A 23,705-nucleotide genomic window follows, 5' to 3' on the forward strand; every position below is an offset into this window, starting at 1 on the left:
TAAATTTAATATAAAATACACAAGTTCCAATATAAATTTACTAAAAAAAACTATTGACTTTTAGATACATTAAATATATTATCTATCTTGTTTAAATTTTATATCAGATATGTAAATTATTCAATGTATCTAAAAAATCAAGTGTTTCATGTAAATAGAATCGGAAAAAGTATTTTGAATTTTTAACTTGTTTAAATTTGCATATGATAGAAAACTCATAACTTAATAGACCCATCAGTCCAGTTAAAACCACTTTGAACTGAACGACGGACAACAAAATGGATTACACTTTTTTTTTGTGGCGGCCGAGATTCGAACCCCGAACCTTGCATATATTATGCATTGTCCATAACAACTGAGCTAAGCTCACGAGGACAAATGGATTACACTTTGGTGACATAGGGTTGGACTTATTTTTAAAACATTTTTTATTAATACAACATTTTTCCAGATTTATAAACTATTTTGCCAAGGTATGTAATCTTTATAAACTGCCAAATCTAAATTATTGAAAATAATGGGATTTCATTAAATATATAAACGAAACGATACATGACCCCGTTAAACTAAAATCAAGATTCATCCCTCTGTAGTTTTTACAATCGATAGCATGATGATCATCTAAATGGCTAATATCTAGAGGTTCTTCACCCTTGCCAGGTGTCTGTTGCATTCCAGATGATACAATAAACTAACCCTAAGCAACACTGATCTAGCAAGGTAAATAATGATTCCCTGGAACCTTCAAAGCCCGGTCCCAGGGGTTGTTTTCCAACACTTTCATCGGAAGAAATAACTTCATAATTTAGAAACGAAGTGTAAGACAAAGAATGTAAGACAGAATAAATTACAATATGAAGTTTAATCCTTCATCGGTCACCAAAAATCGGTAATACAACTTGAGCTTCATGGATGAGCTTCGGGACTTCTGGTTTGCCCTTTATTTAAGTCTCATATGTTCAAGTTGGTCTTATTCTTCAGAAGCCTTGAAGAAAGTATATGATAATATTATGTTATTTATACCATCCATTTTAGGATCGTCCTCAATTTCCGGATCAATATAAAAGAATACCTACATACAAGAAACACATAATCAAGATGCATGTATATTATTACATACTCATGGAATTCAGTTTGAAAAACCACTTACAGGCATGTCAATCTTCTCTCCAGGAAGCAGTCGCTGCTCCTCAAAACAGAAGCATTGTATTTTATTAAAGTAAACTGCAGCCTGTACAAGAAAATTTATGATTTCGACATTTCATAAAATGGCTGCTCTATGATAGTTATAGAAGGAAAGAATATGGAAAAAGTGAAAATAATTCTTCAAAGTCAAGCTCCTCTATTATTGCATCAAAAAAGAGATCTCAAAGGACTTCCATTCCAATAGAAAGTGGGACTTTGAAATATGTACTTGCAAAAATCTCAGATTGTCATGGTAGATAGACATGTGAAGTGAAGAGTTCAATAGCAACTTCTATTATACAATAGAGTATTATTCAGTAGTTGGTACCTTCATAGGAGTGACATTATATGTAGAAACACCGGTTATCGGAGTAGAACTTTGGTTTTCTGCGGTATAAAATGCAAGGGCACTTTCTCCGGGCTTCACCCTAACCTGGTAGAGCAAATGAATTATGCAACATCCAACTTTCCAAGTAATAACATGAAAATTTACCATCTATAATTAGATTTAAAAAATACCATTGTCCCCCAAAAGATTAGATTAAATTATGACAACCAAGCGTTTAGGGCAAAGCTACGAGCTTTAACCTGACTTTCAGTAGCCCTCTTTGCGTTGCCAGCAATAAATTATCATGGACTGTTGTAATTTTATTTAATAGTTCCAAGATATAAAATTAAATTATATGATGGAAACGCCGCATATTTGTGGTAAGGTTGACGATATTAAGTAAAGACAAACCTCTCTCTGTGTAGGAACAAACTTCCATTGCATCCCATCTGCAATATCAGCATTGAACTGTACCACAATTTCCCTGAAGAAAAAAATAAGTAGATCATCAAGTATCAACCCATTACAACAAGAAAAAAGCTAGCTTCTAAAACACGACACCCTAATTTAGGTTTATTGAATAATTCCTTGTCAGTATATATCTTATTGAATCATCGCTTAATTGTCCCCTAACATGCCAAAAGTAAAGTTTCATGGCTGATAAGAGGAATATGAAAGACGTTTCGGTGAAGGAAAGTTTTATGCAGCAAAATTTTCTATGTGCAGCTAAAAAATAATTCTGTAGGTATCTTCCTTTGTATAGTTTTTTATTCGAAGACTTCTATCATATATATGAATGCCCAGTGTGCGCGTGTGCGTCTGTTGGAAATTGACCAATTTCAAATAACCACACATTCATCAACCTAAAGAAGAAGAAAAAAAATCCTATCCACAAACCATTGGTAAAAAGATGGCTTCTAAGGGGTAAAAATAAATAACACCTTGAGGTGACTGTTTGATTGCTATCATGCCTTGCAATCTTTTCTTCAACACTCTGTAAAAATGTGAAATTTGCAAATAGTAATCAACAAATGAAAAATAAATTGCCATTGAATTTGACGAGAAAATGAAAAACCATTGAAAACAAAGTCACGCATACCTCACGCCGGGTAACAGTTCCCCCATAGCCAGTTGCTTGGCAAAATCTCCGGTAAAGGGGAACTGCAGCATATGACAATCCAACCATTCCAAAGACCAAGCCTGTCAAGTACATAAGCATCTTTTGTGATTTTTTCTCTGTGGATGCATATGCATGAGATGAGAAGTGTCGGAAACCAGGCATGGAACACAACCTTCCAACATTCTGTGAAGCAAAAGCTGAAGAGCGGTAAGACTGATGGAACGACGTTGTAATCAATTCCTGCTTAAACCTTGACAACCGAGTTTTACAATAGAAATTACGCTGGAATCCAGTACTAGGATTAATTATGTTATAACCTAGTCCTTCAGGAATAATCGATTGGCCCCTGAATCAACAATAAAATTATAACTCAAATAAAAACACATTAAAGTAGAGAGAAAATTTGACAGAATGCCATCAACTAGTAAAGTAAAAGATCTTATTTTCATCAATACAAATTACAAATATGCTTTGGAGTATTCCTTAGAACAAAATTGATCAATAGCTTGCGAAAATGAGTAACACAAAGTTCAGAAAGAATATAAGCATCACATTACCTGAATTCTGAGGAATTTCGCAAAGCCGTAAGGTATGGTGAGAGATGAGTTCTCCTACTTATAATATTCCAGACCATGATTTATTTCCCTAGAAAAACAGGACATTCAGTATCTGCATGAAAAGAAATAAGTGTGAACTTCTATGAAGCAGTGTTCAGAAATGATTGAATAAACAATAAACTTTTACCAAAATTTTACAAAGGTGAAGTTTATCTACGAACCAAAATACATGAAATGAAACATTTTTATTAATTTTATCAGTAGGAATCAGGAAAATAAAAGTGAATGCTATACACAATATGTTGTCAATTCAAACAGAGTCACGCCAATACTTGATGTATGGAGCAAACCAATGGCAACCAAAACCAAAAGGAATGCAATAATAATCTTAAACAAAAGTAAACAGCAATACGAAGGAGGAAGGAGAAGAAGAAAAAAACACAATATTTGTTTATCCAATTCGGTCCAATAATGACCTACTCTGGGGGAGAGACCAACTTTCTCCGTATCACTAATCAAGAGAGTAACTTTACACAAAGATTCCAAAAGGAATTACAAGAACCAGTCTTCAAACCTAATTCTACCCTTTTCCCAAATCTCTTCTCGTGACCAAGAGACTATATGATTTAGTATCCTAGAAGGTGAATCCAAAGATGATTCTCCCAACCCTAGAGCTCTTACCAAGAGAAGGCCTAAGAAATCTCTCTAAACCCTGGTTTTAGTGGTGGTTGCAAAACAGCCACGCCTGGGCACAAATTAACAGCCCTAAACACCAAAAATCTTTCAATTTTTTTCTGCTGATTTTCAAGTCAATCATCACACAATACACACAAACAAAATAGAACACAAAGAAACAATGCAGTGTGTCAGTGTCTTAGAAGTTATGTAGAAATTGTTGCTATTAAAGCTAGAAATATTAACTGTGTTTTGTTCTAACGTGGTAAAATTGATTTTAGTTATAAGCTAGTTTAAGGCAAAATGATTTGTGTTTGCATGCATTCACGTGAAAATTAGTTGAACTATCATATAGATCCTAGAATCGAACATGTAAATCATATTGGCTCTATTTTGTTAATCATGTTTGAAGGAGCTGTAAACGTAGGATCAAAGACATATTTAACCCTAAATTGAACGTTGATATTCCTCATCAAAACATGGATATGGCTTTCAAGTTAAGCAGCATAAAGTGAACAGTATAACAACTACCACCATATATAAGCTAAAGGATGGATGGAGTGTTCACCCCAACGACTTAAGGGTTTGTTTGGATAAACAGCTTATTTGCAACTTATATCACAAAGCGCTTATAGCATAAGCTTAAATAAGCTAATTTTATAGAAAAAGATAAAATAAAGTTTAGTTGTTTTTGTATATTCTGTAAGCTGTTTTCATAAGCTATACTAGAGAACTTATGAAAATAAGCTCGTGAAAATGTCTGTTTTCATAAGTAATCCCACCAAAGTTATGACGGCAGATAAGCTCAAATAAATCAATCCAACTGGAACAATCAAGTGAATCCATTTTGATATGACAGATAAAAGGAGGGTTTATGGGATTTGATAAATTAATTAATTGATTCTCCACATTATAATTTATCTTGTTCAATTCTATGATTTCTCAAATCAATTCACAGGAACTAAGGTTTACATGTAAATTTATTAAGGAAAAAAAAAATGAGAACCTGAACAGCAAGCTTCCGTTATCCGGCCAAATGAAGTTTAGCGCCACTCCAGTTTAATGTTTTGTCGGAGCTGCTTCGTTTTGTTGTTTTAGGGATCTACTCCAATTTCATATTTGTATTGTTGTTGTTGCATGTAATGGAAACAAAATATGTAAAGATCTGGACAACATACAAGATTGGGATGAAAACACGTAAGCTCTTTCCCGGCGCGGTGGTTGCAAGCTCCGGGGTGGTGGTCACCGGCGAAGGTTGTCCGTTCCTGATATTTTTAAATGGGTTTTGTAGAGAAGATGGAGGGGACTCTTTTTATGGTGATGGATTTTCAAAAATGAAGATGGTGGAGCAATGTAAAGACCGCCGGAGACACTGAAGGAGGGAGGAGGCGGCGGCTAGGGTTTATTTGAGAATGAGAGAGTTTTCCAGATTTCTTTGGTGAAGAGAGAGAAAATTAACTTTGAAATAAATACGGTGTGGTGTGTGTGGAATAAAGTTAAATGACAAAAAATAAAATAAAAAGAAAATTATAAAAAATACTCTAGGTTTGTACGAGATAGAAAGGGGTAAAGGGGTATCGACTTTTTTTATTGCAAAATTAATGTAACATAATAAAAGTAAAAATAAATAAATTCTTTAAAAAATATATAAAAAATAATAATAATAATAATTTCTTTATCAAATAATAAAAAATAGTAGTAGTTTATTTAACCTCTAAAAATATAATTTAATAAATGTTATTTTACACACATATATATATATATATATATATATATATATATATATCTAACGACGTGTTTTTTTACAAGATCTAAAGACGTGTTGTTACATTAATTAATGAATATTAAAATTTAATTTTTTTTATACTCATAAAAACATAACGTAAATATATTTCATTGTTACATAAAAATAACGGTAAAACATTGATCGTTTGATACATACAACATATCAAAGAGAGTAGTAGAAAAAGAGTGATGTGTATAGATTTGAAGTGAGGCAGTAAAAGACGATGTATAAATAGTTTAAGAGACAAGTTTTAAAAAAGATTGACAAAATATATCATACAAGGGTCAACTCATCACTTCAGAATTTTAAAATAATTGTTTGTAAACGAGACAAGTTGTCACTTCGCAAAAATTTTAAAAAATTATTATAAGACATGCTGATATAAATTTTAAAATAAGTATTGAACATATTTTGGTAGGGGTCGGAGTTTGAACCTCGGACCTTTGATATATTATGCATTATCCAAACCAACTGAGTTAAGTTCACGAGGACATAAGTATTGAACATATGATTTGTCATCACTGATATATATTATAAAATAATTATTATACACGAGACAAGAGATACACTAATATATATTATTAAACATTATTCTCCTTCCTTCAAAAAAAACATTATTCTCTTTTTTTTTTTTTTCAAACCATAACGTAAGTGAAAAACTAACTTAAAAAATATAGTAGAATTATACACAGCATTTGTTATCATTGAGTACAAATTCAAAATAATTATAACACAAAGAGACAAGTTTTAGCCGATATGAATTTTAAGATAATTATTAACCACATGATATATATATATATACATTATAAAATATTTATTATACATATTGTTATTGTTAACTTAAAAAAAACTTTAATAATTATTATTATGGCGAAATTGTCACTGATACAAATCTACTAACATCTTAATCTTCTAACAATATCTAAAAAACGAAGTCCAGCAAAATAAATAAATTAGTCTACAGTTATCAGTGGAAATTAGTTATACATGACCATTATCTGTAATTAATTTAAAAAAAAAAATTAGAACATAATAAACAAGTTGTCGCTCGTATAAATTTCAAAATAATTATTAACCATGTGACATGTCATCACTTATATATATATTTTTTTTAAGAAAATCACTTATATATATTATAAAATATTTTCTTGAGGGATTATATTGTAAAATATTTATTATACACGAAATAAGTTGTCATTGTTAACTTTAAAAGTTATTATTATACATGGGCGAAGTCGTCACTAATATCTACTTTTGAAGGTCTACTTTTGAATGACTTCGATTATAAATGATTGATCTACAGTTTCAATACTTGTAAAACTTATTTATTAAAAAAATCTCAAATCCAAACCAGATCTGATACATATAGTCACTTATGGTGTTGTTTTTGTTGTTGAATGCATAAAGTTGAGAAGAAATTACACAGATCTGATACTTATCTTTTAGTGTCTCTTATGTTGTTTTTGTTGATGTTGTTGCATGTATGAAGTTTGAGAAAAAATTGCACTCCATTGATGTAGTAGATGCAGATGAAGAAGTATTGTGCATATATTTAGGTGCTATAGTGACAATTTCAGTTAATAGGCAGTCAAAAACATGGTCTGAACTCTAAAGCATCCTAAACATTTGAGTTTTGAACTGAGTGATGGGGTCAAACGTGGTAAAAATTTACAATGAAACAACGAAAGTGTTAGACAACACAGATCTCAAAATTACTAATTTTCAAGATTCCTCCTTTTGCAAATATAATTTGATAGAAAGATAGAGGAGAAAGAGAGCTTCAATAGTATGCATTTCGTTTGGAAAAAGAAGGCTGGTCGGAGTAGTTAGTCGCCAGAAATAGGGTGGCAGCGGCTAGGGTTTCTAATGCGGGTGGAGAACACTTGAATGATAGAGAGAGAATGAGAAGCTGAAATGAATATTTGGTTTATGATTTTTGTTTTAGTGTTATAATTTGGGCTATTGGCTATTAATGGGCCGAAATTTAAAGAAGTCCGTCCTATTTTCTTTTAACTCATTTAAAAACTAAACTTTTTTATCTCAATATTTTTTTTGAAAGTTCCTTTTAAAATTTTGACAAAAAAATAAATAAAAATTCTCTTTCAAATATATGGTATATGGGAGAGAGAGAAGTTGTTATCTTCTCTTTCAAAATTAATACCACTCAATTAATTTTTATTATATATTTAACTATTTAAAAATATTAAAATTATAAAAATAATATATTTAACTATTTAAATTTCAAAATTACTTTTCTCAAAAAAAAAAAAAATATTAAAACTATGGTTATACATGTGACTATTCACCAATATTTTTGCTCATGTTAGTTATTGATAAAAAATTTAAAACTAAGGTCATACATGTGACTATTCACCAATAATATAATTTTAAAATGGTTATTATATATTGGACAAGTCGTCAGTCTCACAAATTTTTAAAACAAATATTATACATAGAAGAAGTTGTCATTGTTGAAAATTTAAAATAATTATTATATAATGGACAAGTCGTCACAGATAAAAATATAGAAATAATTATCATCACCGTTAAACACATACACGGGATTGTATTTATTAAATTTTCAAAATAAATACTAAGCTACATATTATGAAATAATTATTATACATGAGTCAGGTTGTTTTTGATAAAATAAAATAAAATAGTTATAACACAAAAGACAAATCGACGTTGATATAAATTTTAAAATCTTTATTTCACACTTGATAAGTGTTCAATGTTCAAATTTAATAATTATTTGACACAGGTCAAATCGACACTGATAAATTTTTTAGCATAATTGTTATAGACGATATAAGTTTTTTTTTAAGGATTATAGACAATGTCACTGTTGAAAATTTTAAAATCTATTATTATACACATGAGATGTTGTCAATAACATAAAATTAAAATAATTATAACGTACAATACAAGTAAACAATTATATAAATTTTAAACTAACTATTCTATATAGGACAAGTCGTCATGGATACAAATTTTTAAATAAATATTATACATGGGTAGAATTGTCCATGGTAAAAATTAAAAATAATTATTATGCACAGTACAAGTTGTAATATATATAGTCAAAATGTCATTGATATGTGAGATGTGTTAGGATTTCGGAATTTGAATAATAGAAAGAGAGTGATAATGTGTCTAGAGTTGAAGTGTGGTAGTAGTGTGTGTGGTGTGGCGGAAATTTTAAAAACTATCACAAAAAGAAATTTACAATTAATTAATAAATGTACAGAATAAGTTGTCGTTGACTAACTAACTTTTATACACATAACCAATTGTTATTTATAAAAGACTGGTCTTGCTAAAACGTTCATGCTATTTATAATATCACCTCACTTCAAATCTATAATGATATTGAACCCTCATAAACTAATATGCACGGGATAAATGAACATTGACTAAACTTTCAGAAAATAAAATAAAATACACGGGATAAATTATCATTGACTAAACTAACCTTGATTTACACAATAAGTTGTCCTTTATAAAAACTGTTCATGCTAAAACATTTAAATTATTTATAACATCATCACCTCAATTCAATTCTACAACGATATTGAACACTTATCAACTAAAATGCACAGGATAAACAGAGATTGAATAAAATTTCGTAGAAAACTGAAATGCATCGGATAAGTGGCCATTGACTAAAATTTCAAAAGTAACATAAATGCACGAGAGAAGTTGTCGCTAACTAAACTAACTTTGATAAACAATATTTAGAAAAAATTGGTTTTGCTAAAATGTTCCTGTTGTATATGATGCCACCTCACTTCAATTCTATAATGATATTGAACCCTCATAAACTAAAATGCACGAGAACGAACATTGACTAAACTTTCAGTAAAAATAAAATATACGGGATAAATTATCATTGACTAAACTTTCAGAAAATAAAATAAAATACACGGGATAAATTATCATTGACTAAACTAACCTTGATTTACACAATAAGTTGTCCTTTATAAAAACTGTTCCTGCTAAAATATTTAAACTATTTATAACATCATCACCTCAATTCAATTCTACAACGATATTGAACACTTATCAACTAAAATGCTCAAGATAAACAGAGATTAAATAAAATTTCGTAGATAACTGAAATGCATCGGATAAGTGGTCATGGACTAAAATTTCAAAAGTAACATAAATGCACGAGACAAACTAAACTAACTTTGATAAACGATATTTATAAAAAATTGATTTTGCTAAAATGTTTCATGTCACCTCACTTCAATTCTATAATGATATTGAACCCTCATAAACTAAAACCCACGAGATAAATGAACATTGACTAATCTTTCAGAAAAATAAAATAAAATACACAAGATATATTCTCATTGACTAAACTAACTTTGATTTACACAACAAGTTGTCCTTTATAAAAATTGTTCATGCTAAAACATTTAAACTATTTATAATATCATCACCTCAATTCAATTATAAAATGATGTTAAACTATTTATAATATTACATGACAAGTTGTAATTTTATTTTTTTTTGAGCAAAAGTTGTAATATTATAATAAATTGTTGGATATTATTTTTAATATCTATAAAGACTTAAAATATACACACAATATCTCATTTTCCATTATATTCAAATATTATAAGACTGTTTACGTTTCAAGTTTAACAAATTTAAATAAACTTATGTTATGTAAAAATTGTATTATATTTTAATGTGCATTATCATATTCTGGAAAATGTAACAATCATTATAGAGAAATAACTGCCCATCACATATAAAGAAGTTATATTAACATTTTCAAAACCTAAAAAAAAATATTACATCAAATTTTTAAATAACAATATATAACAACCATTAAAAAGAAAATCACTGCTTTAAACAACAAACGGTTACTGTACTCGTGCGTCAGCACGGGTATGTTACTAGTAAAATACACAAATATTAGTGGATGCAACATGCCCACCTCTAATACCCCTTCTCCTCCGACAATATATACAACGAAATACATCATCCCACATAGCTTGCTAACAAGCTTATCTTAATCAGATAAGAATTATCCCGCATTATGTATATTTTTTTTAGAACAAGATATTCTCAACACAATTATATAGATTAATTAATAATTGCTGATTAAAACAATTGGGATCAGATCACCAGGACTACTATATACAGGACTGCTAAAAACACGTAGTAATTGTGTGCTTGACCGGTAAGACCAATTACATGACGATATGTGGCTTAACTATTATAGTCATTAGGCTTTGTGTCTGACGGAACACGTCAGTTTTAAGTGCACCGCACCGCACATGAGTGCGTCCCCACGCGAGGATCACGCTAACGTGTCCTCTAATCGTCCTTAATCACATGCCACGAAACGCAAAGGCAGATATTCTCAATGTGTGCCTATATAAGGGTAACTTTGCTTTATTCTCAACGCGGACCTATATAAGGGTAACCTTACTTCACCCTCAATGTATGATTCACTTTTCACAACACTTTCTATACACTCTTTATCAGTTCCATTACTGACTTGAGCGTTGTACTGTTAACGTGCCTGCATATACCTTTCGTCCCACCGTGAAGACTAGTCACTGTCGTATCGGACTGTCACATCGAAACACATTTCGCTACCGTTGCTACTCATCCATCCTCACTGAATAGATTAAATTGCATAAAGACATGAAACATTTTTTTGAAAGAATAATTACATGAAACATGAATACATCACATACAAAACAAAATAGTAATAAATAATTGAAAGGAAGCCAGCTCTTTAGCCCAACTTGGTTTTTAGGCTTTTGTTTTGTGCTCTTTCGATGGATCAGAGGTCGAGAGGTTGTGGAAGCTGCTTGTTCATTCGGTTAGAAGCTTTTCGAATGTGGCTCGACTTGGGTGTTGAAGTCTGAGAGTTTTATTCCAAGGGGTGTTCGTTTGGGGGTGAGTTGTGATGATAAGTGGTTGTGGACTGTCTTTCTAGTGTTTTTTTTTCTATTAAGGTGTCCATCTTAGGAGAATTGATGTTGACACTAGTAATTTACCAAAATGTCATTCGACAGTTAACTGCCGAATTATGGAACCGGCTGCAGTTAACTCCGAGGAAAACTGAAAACTTCGGCAGTTAACTGTCGAGGAAACCTCAAACTTTTTTTTTTTTTTGGCAAAAACCATAAATTGTCATTAATAATATTTATTGATTTTGAATGTTTCAATCATTATTTTAATACGTTTCAAACAATTGCAGTATTATAGTTATGTGTATATATCTTAATTAGAATAACATTTAAATCAGTGTAAAAATTAAACATTTAAATATTGTTTTGCACATTACTTAAATACAAATAATAAAAAAAAATCGGTAAAATAATTGTGCACAACGATTTTTTTTAATGTATAATATATTGTTATATTTTCTGCATTAAAATCATTGTGCACAAATATTTTTTTTTATGTAAGTAATTTTCAAAAAAGGATATATATATATGCGTAAGTATAATACTGCGATTGTTTGAAACGTACAAAATAATGATTAAAACATTCAAAATTAATAAATATTATTAATGACAATTTATGGTTTTTGTCAAAAAAAAAAAAAAAAAATCAGGTTTGAGGTTTCCTCGACAGTTAACTGCCGAAGTTTTCAATTTTCCTCGGTAGTTTACTGCCAAAGTTTTCCTCGGTAGTTAACTGCCGAAGTTTTCCTCGGTAGTTAACTGCAGCCGGTTCCATAATTCGGCAGTTAACTGTCGAAGGACATTTCGGTAAATTACTAGTGTGACACAGTCAATGCATATGTGTCAACAACAATTCTCTCATCTTAGGTGGTGATGTGTTTTGGTGGGTTATCTTCACGGGCCATGTTAGGTGGTTATGATGTACCGTCTATATGCGGCACCATTTGTATCTTGTTTCGTCCATACCTTGTGTCTTGCCGGGATGACGTTTAATAATATTTGTCGATTAAAAAAAAAATTGAAAGGAAGAATAAAATAAATTATATTAATGTTTTATTAATATTATAAAGTGATTTAAAATTTAGAATAATTTTTTTTTCAAAGTGACTTTTAATTTATGACACAAGAAGTAAACAATTTCTTTTTTTTAATCCTTAAACAATTATATTTCGTTATCAAAACCCTATCTTCATTGATCTCACACAAAATTCTTTTTGGACTATATGACCAAATTCTTTTGCTTTTTCTTGGCGAAATTTACTCTTTTTGAATTTGGATCCACGCTTGTTTCACTCCAAATCTAAGTGAAGGATATTACTCCACCTTTTTTAAATTGAATTCGAAGACATGAGGCTATTTGATTTGAGGAACAGTATGCTGTCAGCAGAACTCAGCAATGAGCATAACCTGCTTACACACTTTTTCAGTTCCTGACCATTACTGCCTCTTTTCCCTCTTTCTAGACAAGGTCAGCAAAGCAAAGCTCCCCTTTGCAATTAACCCAAATCTTTCTAATATGGCACATTAAACTCGGATTAGGCAAGTGTTTGTATTAGCGTGCCAGTATTTAAATATTTTTAAGAAAATGTTAACCGGTAATGAGTGTTTCAGTCGTGCTTCAAGACACTTGTTAATGAATCAAATATAATTGTATTTGAATTTGCGTCGTCAATCCTTCAAAAATGTAATGGTCATGTTAATTTCTGTCATCAGGCACGACTGAGACATTGGTTACTAATGATAGAAAATAATAAGGTTGAAGAAGAAAAATAAGCACAATCACAACACAAGAATATAACGTGAAAACTCTAAAATGAAGGAAAAAACACACGACCATTGTCTAAACCAACAACCAGATAATTATTAGTATGTGAAATCTTTTACAACACATAAACTTCTCTCTCTCTCACCCCCAATGCCCTCAGTACACCACACTCTCACTAGTCAGATATACACTTAAAGTGCTACTGATTGGTGCATCTAAAAACAAATAACCTAGGTTCAATATATAGATAGCATTGGTCTTCCTCTTGATTCACCAAACTAAGCAATGTGAGACTTCTCTAATAGCTAATATTTTTTGTCTCCTTTATTTAAGAAACTTGACAGTCAAACCCAATAACTAGTGGGTTGGTTAGGGCTTACGCTTACATGCTCCTACTCCCCAATTTGAACCTCTTTTGGGGACATTTTCAGTTTTTTTTTTAAATATTATTTATTTACTTGATTCATGCTTTGACCCGTCCGGATCGCCAAAACCCGCCATTCATTGGTTTTTCACGGTTTCGTCCTGTTTTCAATGGTTCCATTGCTTACCCGGTCCAATAATCAGACCATACCGATTACCCCTCCGATTTTTTATCCTACCGGTTTGATCGACCAATCTCGTTCTGTTTTTAAAACATTGCTCAAAGGAGGACGTAGCAACTACTCACTCCAATCAACGAATCTAACAAAAATGATGTTTTGTTTATAATAGTGATTGAGATGGAGTAGTAACAAAAGGTGTAATATTTTTGGATAAGTTGGGTTTGGGCACCAGTACTCATCAGAGTCGGGGTAGACCGACACAAGTATTTTAAAATCACGCTCTAAAAAAAATCGCATACTAAGAGTGAGAGTTGAACCTACAACTTTATGAATAAGTCAATTCTTTGTCAATTGAGCAAATTTTCATTAACACATCACAACTATTTGATTAGGGTGATAATTGTTGCTTGTCAAAAACAATAAGTTGATCCATTCATGCTAAACATGTTTTCGATTAATTTACACAACCCGTGTGGAAAAAAAACCTTGCTAAACATGTTTTATTTTTGATAGAAAAATTGATACTATATGAAATTCAAATATAAGGCATGAGACTCAATGCATGTAGAGACATAGGTACGCGGGTTTCCACAAACATTGAATTGAATAATAAGAAAAGGAAAGAGGAAAACAAAAAAACGTTCACGCAAAAAGTACACACATATACAGCTATGTTAATGAATTTTCATTTCATTGGGAAAAACAAGTTTTGTTTAGAGTGTGAAGACAATTTTGGGTCATTGCGTGTTTGGATTTTTACGACTCTTATGAAGGTAGGGTCACCATATGTGCCGGCCGAATAATGTGGTCAAAAGAATGGTCTTTAGGGAACAAATAGCCTAAAATTAGTGGTTTAGGATTCAAACTCTTCCAACAAATGCATTTGGGAGAATAAATGCCAAATCATAATGATAGATTAAGATTAATCCCTCCACATTTGTATGAATTAGTGATAAGTATATTTGTGACTTTTTTTTATAAAATATAATGTATTTTTGAAATTGTAACAATAATTTTAGTTGGGAGAAATAGAGTTAATTTATTTATAAAAAAAAAGAAGAAGAGAGTTAATTTATTGAATAATGTAAATCATGCCTAAAAATATGTATAGTTTTATAGTCATTTAATTGATTAAGTTTATTTTTCCTATAATCAATGAATTTTTAAAATAAGACATAGTTGTTCATAAAAAAATTGTTCGAAACATGCACACAGTAAACTAATCCAATACTACAAGAAAATGGTAAAAAGTAAAAAAAAAAAAAAAAAAAAAAAAGTAAAAAAAAAACTAAAGAAAATAGCATCTCTCTCTCAGTTGAAGTTAAATTGCCCAACAGTTTTGATTGACTTGAAAATTTGATCGTAACTCATAGTGAGATTTAGAGGACCTTGCATATATATATATATATATATATATCAGCTGAAGCTAAGTTTACCAACATATCTATGTGTTTTGATTGATTTGAAAATATGATTGTAACTCATAGTGAGATTGAGTTACAAATTCGTAGAGGGCCTTGCATCTCTCTCTTTTAATTATTTTGGTTGGATGAGTCTTGAGCCACCCAAGCCCTAACGTGGTTTTGTATATTTTTTTGCAAGTGAGGAACTTTATTTCATAAACTTATTGCTCTACTTGTGTGTTAATGTTTTAATTCTCTGTCACGAATAGATACAAACACAAACACTAATTGAATTTTTGTTTATGTCTATTTAACCGAATAATTAAATTTCGACGGAAATGCTAACAAGTGCTCTTGGGCACTTCTTTAGAAGTTTAAATAAAAAACTTTTTTTTGAAAGTTATGTATTCAACCCATTGAAAATTTAAAAAAGAACTTTTTTTTATAAGATTTCTAAATCATTTCCTCTTTTAAATCTTTAACAAATACCCTTAAGGTGTTTGTTAACGTAACCCATTAAATTTGTAAAAAAAAAAAACGAATAATTAAACACTATGGAATTGGAGGTTGTGATGTCGATTTACTATCGTTAACAAATGAATAATTCGGTGCATGTTACAACCTCTTGGTGATTTTGTTTTCTGCCCAAAACTATATGTTATGTTATTATTATAACAACAAACACCAATTGCTTCCAAATGGTTCTAGTTTTTTTTTTTTTTTAATAGTGCTTCAAGTATTTTAGAGGTAAGTTTATTTTTTAAAATTCATTAATTTCTTGTAAAAAGTGGCGGCGGCAACATGTATAGTGGATGGTTGCATAAGTTGCAGTTAATGTAGCGTCACAAAATAGCGGGAATCAATCTCCCGCGCAATACAGGTAACTAACAAGAAAAGAAAATTGAAAGGGAAAAGCAAAGCTGTCATGAAGCACGCTGTTCAAGAACAAAAAATACTTTAAATAAAAAAAGAGTAGTGATAGCTAGGGGTGTGTATAAAAACTGGATCAGCCGACCCAACCTGAGAATATGGTGAACCAAAGTAGAAAAGCCCAAACCACTTTCATTTGACTTGATCCAATTCATTTTAAAACAGATCAAAACTGATCAGTTACCAATTAAAACGTGTTCGTTACCCATTTACCATCTCAAACCCACCTATCTGAAAACATTTCACAAACCCTAAAACTCCAAACGCGATGTTGCTGATTTGATCAAACACGATTCCGAAAACTCCACAGTGGAACATTTCGCCTCGCCAGGACAAAATCCAAATTCAAAAACGCGATTTCAAAAACGCGATTTCAAAAACTCCACAGGACAAAATCCGATTCAGGTACTATGAACCAGTACTGAACCGGACTGAACTGTCTCAAACCAGTTTTAAAAAAAATCCAATCTTTTTGTGAAAGTAGATTTTTGATCCAAACTGTATTCATAAATCTAGTTTAAGTCAGTTTGGATAATCCATTTGCACACCCCTAATGTTAGCAACGCTCTCTTTAGAACAACTTTTTTCATATTTACACTCTCTTATTGGTTAAAGTCAATGTGAGTCTATGTTTTAAAAATATAACTAACATAAAATGGTGGGACATATATGAATTCCATCAAATAAAATAGTGGGTGCTAGATAGCGTGTTCAAAAGTGGTGTTGCTGGCATTTTTCGTAGAAAAAAGAACAAAAAATGCTCTGAATAGAAAAATGAGCTACTATTTATTTGAAAATGCTAACTAGTGTTTTATGCACTAGTTAAGGAATTTTAAAAGGAATTATATGGCCATTTTAAATGGTTGGAGACTTTGCTCTAATTTTAAAATTTGGATCCTTAATAAAAAGAAACATTAAAAACTTAAAAGTAACCATCTTTTATTTAAATAAAAACTAATATAAAAAACTTGTAATTAATATAAAATTAAAGAGTCATCCTTGTAAATCAATCATTTTAGAATAAGGGCGTGCAAAAAAAAATTGGGTCATCACCATTATCATTAACATTGTCCTCCAGATTATATATTTATTATCAAGTGAATTATTGTAGTTAATATCAACATTTTCATATCATGTTCTATATTATAAATTTTCCTTTTCTCCTTTTAAGATTTGATTTGAAGTGAATGCAAAATTTGATGTGAAGTATATGCATCTGAATCTGAAGTGTTTTCTAGTCTTTTGCCCTCTACCTAAACGTTACTCTAATTCTTACTTATACTTGTGACTAATACCTCAAATTTGTCCTTGAATTTTAAAAAATCGGCCAAATTCGTCCTTGAATTTTGCGAAATATCTATTTAGTCCCTGAATTTTACAGACGTCCATCAAAATGGTCCCTCCGTCCAAAAGCTCTGTTAGTGGTGATAATGTGTCCTCTTGCATGTTGTGTTGTCATGTACACGTGTCAATAAGGCGGCCACGTGTACAAAGACTAAATTGATGAAAATGGTAAAAATTCGAGATTTAATTTTTCAGTGTAATTTTTCCTGTGTTGTCTTGGATCGATTTGAGACTTACTGTCATAATTTGAGGACTAATTTGATGGATTTTGTTATAATTTAAGGGCTGATATGATTGATTTTATTTGCAGAGAATGAGTACAAGGAGATATGGCATGAGAGGACCAGTGATTTCAAATGACATGCATAAACAAATACTAGTGAGGGGCCCTGCTCCACAAAATCCAATTGCTCCTGGAGTTAGTAGAGTTCCAAATCCAAATTACGGGCCATCCACTTCTACTCAACCCCAATACATGGAGTTTATCCCAACTTCAGGATTTCCAAAGCATTGATGCATGTTTAAATTATGCTTTTGGACCAGTTTAATTAATGCTTTTTGGACTTGTTTAGTTTATGCTTTTTTGGATATGTATTCACATAAGAACATCAAATGATTTGTTGACTTGATGGCTATGTAATGTTATTTTTTTGGCTATGTAATGACTTATGAACATCAAATATATGACTTATGATAGTATGCAAATGTCTATCTTTTTATAATCAAAGTGTTTGTCTTTTACTTTTTACTTTGTTCAGCAAATGTATGCACCAAGGACCACAGTGATAATTGTTGTGAAAATTCAAGGACCTATTTGATGGTATTTTCACTAATTTGAGGATCGATATGATGGATATGTATATAATTCAATGACCAATTTGATTGATTTTTTTTTACAGAAAGGTTTGATTCATTCATTGACAACCTCTTTTCATTACAACATTACATGGACTTGGCGCAATAGAATAGCATTTTAAACAACTCAATCAAACAAAATACTCATATCAATGTCTTAATCAACATAAGCTCACTTCCTACACAATCAACTTTATTCATCAACCTTGCCCTCAAAACTTCTTCTCTCCCCCTATCCTTTGGCTTCTCCATCAACCTTGCATTTCTTCCACGACCAACACCATTGTTTTTAAAATAGCCTAGTTCTTCAGCTTCATCAACCCACACAAAAAATTTACAATTTTCACCATCATCCTATACAATCAAAAGACAAAATCTGTACTATTTAAACAAATCATTCACACATCACATAACCATTGTTGACAGTGTTGGTTTTTCTTAGTACACAAATTTTAGGACACCAACATTGAAGCTCTCTCACCTTATCATTGTACATAGAGCTTGAAGATGAAGACCGAGTGTTGTAGTTGTTTTTGCCCATACGCCCACCACCCATCATTTCTGAACACCGAATCTTCAACGATGACCACTGATTTTTGAATTTCGAATTGAATCAAAAAAATTAGGGTTTTAAGTTTTTTGAATTGGGGAAGTACATTGACATCAATTCATGGAAGAAATTTGGGGGATTTTAAACTCTAGGTGACAAATTATAACATTAGGGTTCCAAATTTATATATTTGGGGAAGAAAGAGTCGTTAATAAGGAAGAGGAGAAAGAGAAGAAAGAGCCGTTGGCAATTTTCTGAAAATTCATCAATTTGGTTCTTGGCAATTTTCTGTAAATCAATCAATTTGGTCCCTGCTTGCGTGACATCTGACGTGGTAAGCCTTGTAAGAGGTTAACGTTACACGACACCTCCGTTAACATACCAACTTAACGGAGGGACTGATTTGATTGACATTTTGTAAATTCAAGGACAAAATAGCTATTTCGCAAAATTCAGTAACGAATTTGGCCGATTTTAAAAAAATCACGGATGAATTTGAGGTATTAGTCTATACTTGTTCAACTCTCAATTGTTGACATGAGAAAAAAATTACATGTGTTTTTAGTCCATAAGTCAAGAGTAGATAATTTAATGTCCAATATAACCCTAAATTATCATTTAATCCTGTTGTGAATTCGGACTCAAAACTCACACCAATGAAATAAAGATGTGTGAAGCAAAGGAAAGTAGTAACCAATATCAAAGTAAACACAAACAACAACAATAACAACACTTAGATCTAATCTAGGAATCAAAGTGAAAAGCTCATAACCACAAGCATAAGATAAAGTGAGAAGAGAAACAAACACACCAAGAAATTGTTGACCCAATTATGTCCAATAAAACCTACTCTGAGGGCAGAGACGGAGCCAGAAAAATTTATCGAGGGGGGCAGAATATAAGACACAATAAATAAGATAAAAAATAATAAACATCTACTCCCAAAAAAACAAACATCTACTATTAATAAGTGTATACTAAGTTTAATGACAAATAAAAAACATATATCTTGCCAAAAAAAAATACATACCAAAATGTAGCCATCGAGATCATGTTTTTCTTTCCTCTAAAAAAAAATATCATGTTTTTCTTCATATTTTTCTTCTACTTGGGAATAGGAATAGAACTTAATAAATTGATTAAATTAGTATGCTATTATTGAGAGAATATGAGTGGACTTTTTTTTTGGTGCAAAATATGAGTGGACCTTTAATTAAATTAAAAAAATAAAAACTAGTATAAGTGAAAACATGGGGGGCGAACTGCTTATATACACATGAGTACTATAGGGTACTATATATTTTATGGGTGGTGGCTGTAACATCCCGTTACCCAAAAGCAATAAAATAGCATATAAACATCAGAGTAATCCCACAACGGGCATGCTACACGTCATTTCAAAATTCTTAAATAGAAAATAAAACTATTTAATCAAATCAACTTATATATATGAAAACATAGCAGCGGAATAGTTTTCAAAATCCATAACCTCATGAACATCCAACAATAGTCTATGGCATTAACGGCCTTAACATAATTCAACATCATAGTTCAAAGACAACAAAAAGGCTCCACACCACAAGTTCCAAAATTTGATACATGGAAAGGAAAAGCAACAATAACAAAAATGATAAATCCCATCCCACGTATCAGAGCCCTAGACACGACTTTGAGCCACCACCTACTACTCAGGATCACCTGCAAGTTACCCATAGGAAGGGCAACATTTTCAAGCAGAAGGGGTGAGATTCACAACAATAAATATAGATATTAAATTTTCAATTGAATCTAACACCCTAGAACTTCAATATATCATCTTGCAAATATTAATAGCTTATTCACAAGTCACAACAACATCATCATAATAATCCACTTAATAAGGATGTATACAATGTACATATTACCACAACATCAACAATACAACATGATCACAATGAATATATATAAATAAATGTATATTCAACATCAACATCATCCATCAGATAAAACGGAAACAACAACCAAGACTCATGCAAATGACATGACCACTGCTAAGACACCATCTTAGACTTCTTAATGAAATGCATTATGCATGTGGTACCAATCAGGACCGAAGCCCTCACCGCTTTTGAATGGTTAAAGCATTCATCAGGACCGAAGCCCTCACCGCTGTTGAGCAACTAGTACTCCAGGACCGAAGCCCTCACCGTTGTTTTTATGCATATGCAATGGACCTACTTGTGTATATCTACATACAACTGACCATGCAATGCAACTCCATGTGACTCCACTTAAACGACATGTATGATTAATAATTAAAACATACAATGCATTCCTCATCATCAATCAACAACCACAGAGATTCAACCATTCAGAATGATGCACAATTAAATATAATTATGCCTAAACAACAACACTCAAACCTTATCATCCAAGCAAGCAAAACTGCACTGCTCGCCTCGCGAGCACATCTGCTCGCCACGGCGAGTTCACCAAAAACACTAGCTCGCCATGGCGAGTTCAAGGCGAACTCGAGGCGAGTGGAAATCAGGTGCTCTCGGGAAAAAGTGACATTTTCTCACTCAAACTCCAATTCTAAGCTCCCTATTCATCTTTTTAACCTAAAACTTCCACCATTCATCATTAATATCATCTAGGTACCTTAAACCGTTCCCAAAACATCTTATAACAACTTTTCAAAAATCAAGTTTTAATCTGGGCTACTCGCCATGGCGAGTTGGACTGCTCGCGAGGCGAGCTATGAAGTTGCTCACTCGCCATGGCGAGCACAGCTACTCGCGAGGCGAGCGATGAACTTCTGTACGGGCAGAAAACTGGTTTTACCCAAAAATCCCATTTTTCTTCCAATCACTCCCCAAATCAGTTTACAGATACATAATTAAGTGTTCTATGCAACCCGCAACCAATTCTAACATCAAAACAGCAATATCTACCCCAAAAACCATAAATTCCATTAAAACCCAATTTCTCAATTTCACTCCAAAAACCTGTTAAACTCAAATTCAGACTTTAAAATCTACACTATTGAAGTAAACCTCACCCTTACCTTAGTTCAGAATGAAAATGCACAGCAAAAATGGATTCCCTTGGTTCTTCTCTCTTGTTCCTGGTTTTCTCTCCCTTGGCTTTGTTTCACGTAAAACTGCTTCTGATTCTTTCTTTTCCTAACTTCCCATTACTTAACTCCCTAATATTTCCATTAGCTCCCCATAATTTTAATAATTATTAAATAACTCCCCAAACTCCAAAATAACTAATATTTCATACTTATTCTAATTATTATTAAATAAACCATATAATAAAATAATACACCACATAAAACATCCAAAAATCACATATATACAAATATATGCATATATATACTCCGCATAAATCATCAAACATCATATATAATAATATATATATACTCCACATAATAAAATAATTAAATAAATAACTAGGGCGTTACAGTGGCTGCCCCATTTCTTTACTACTTAGCTCCGTCCCTGTCTGAAGGAGAGAGCACCTCTCCAATCCACTAAGATGAAAGTGATACAAATGAGTTACAAGAAATTAGCACAAGAGCTCACAAAGAACACAACCTAATTTCTACCCATTTTTCATGCCACTCACACTTACAATGAATCTTAAGAGAAAACACTAAAGGAAACTTTTGGATCCTTCCAATGGTGACATTCTCACTACCCAAAGTGTTTACGATGTTTCCCAACCCTCAAGAGAACCTCACTACAAAGACACTCAAAACCCTAAAGTTACCTCCTTTGTATTCCTAGGTTTCTCTCTCTAAGCCATACCCAAAAACTTGAGAATAAAATCTTAATTAGTGTTCAGGATTTCGCAGCATCCTACTACGATTTCTCCCATCGTACTATGATGGAGCAGATAACAGTACAATATTATGCCTTATCCAACAAAATCGTACTGTGATTTCTCCCATCGTACTACGATTTTCCAGTGCCAACACTAGCCTGAACCATCCAAAATCGTACTACCATGCCCTGCATCGTACTACAATTTTTCCAAAACTTCAACATCCAAATTTTAAGTCAATTTTCAACAAATCCTATAGTTTAATGTCATTTAAAAGCTAAAACATTCCCTTAAAAAAAAAAAAAAAAACTAAAAAATTGGCTTATGCATGTTTGCAGAAGTCAAATTTTTGTAGTTAAAATTATGACAAAGTTTGAATTTTTACTTTCTACGTTAACGTTAGATGTATCAAACATGTCAATTCTCATGGAGGAGTGGCAGTGGATCAATCGAAGGTTAAAGCTGTTCAGAATTAGACTAGACCTAAGAACGTTTCAAAAGTTAGGAGCTTCTTGGGTTTATCAGGTTATGATCGAAAGTTTATCATGAAGTTTTCCAAAATTGCCTTGCCTTTGACACGTCTTACCAGGAAAGATGTGCCCTTTGTTTGGGATGAAGAATGTGAGAAGAGTTGTAGAACTTCGAATAAGAAGTTAACCAAAGCACTAGTTTTGGCTATATCCAACCCCAACAAGAGATACACTGTTTAATGTGATGCATCCTCCAAGGGTCTTGGTAGTGCACTTATGCGCAGGCACCCGTTTTGGATATGAGGGCAAAATTGGTGTTCCAAATGATACGAAACTAAAAAGGTTTATTCTAAAAGAAGCTCATAAGAGTAGTTTCTCTATTCATCCGGGTGCTACCAAGATGTACCAATATTTGAAGAAAGATTATTGGTGGCCTGGGATGA

The 23,705-nt window shown here is 31.8% G+C and overlaps 1 protein-coding gene across 2 annotated transcripts; it reads right to left on the reverse strand.

Annotated features, from left to right (window-relative positions):
- Nucleotides 1-505: 505 nt before the first annotated feature.
- LOC25489019 (cytochrome c oxidase assembly protein COX11, mitochondrial) lies at nt 506-5,349 on the reverse strand. 2 transcript variants are annotated; one of them, XM_013604420.3, is made up of 8 exons: nt 4,872-5,349; nt 3,191-3,278; nt 2,613-2,979; nt 2,455-2,507; nt 1,925-1,997; nt 1,514-1,618; nt 1,151-1,231; nt 506-1,072 (listed from the first exon to the last, which is right to left on the reverse strand). In XM_013604420.3, the coding sequence occupies exons 2-8, from the start codon at nt 3,265-3,267 to the stop codon at nt 971-973; spliced, it is 858 nt and encodes a 285-aa protein (XP_013459874.1). In that variant the 5' UTR covers nt 3,268-3,278; nt 4,872-5,349; the 3' UTR covers nt 506-970. The 2 variants fall into 2 exon arrangements, with proteins under 2 accessions (XP_013459874.1, XP_024635512.1); XM_024779744.2 differs by having other exon boundaries at nt 3,191-3,302; nt 4,872-5,348.
- Between the last annotated feature and the right edge of the window lie 18,356 nt (nt 5,350-23,705).

Source organism: Medicago truncatula, chromosome 3, assembly GCF_003473485.1.
Source record: "Medicago truncatula cultivar Jemalong A17 chromosome 3, MtrunA17r5.0-ANR, whole genome shotgun sequence".
Classification (NCBI taxonomy): Eukaryota; Viridiplantae; Streptophyta; class Magnoliopsida; order Fabales; family Fabaceae; genus Medicago; species Medicago truncatula.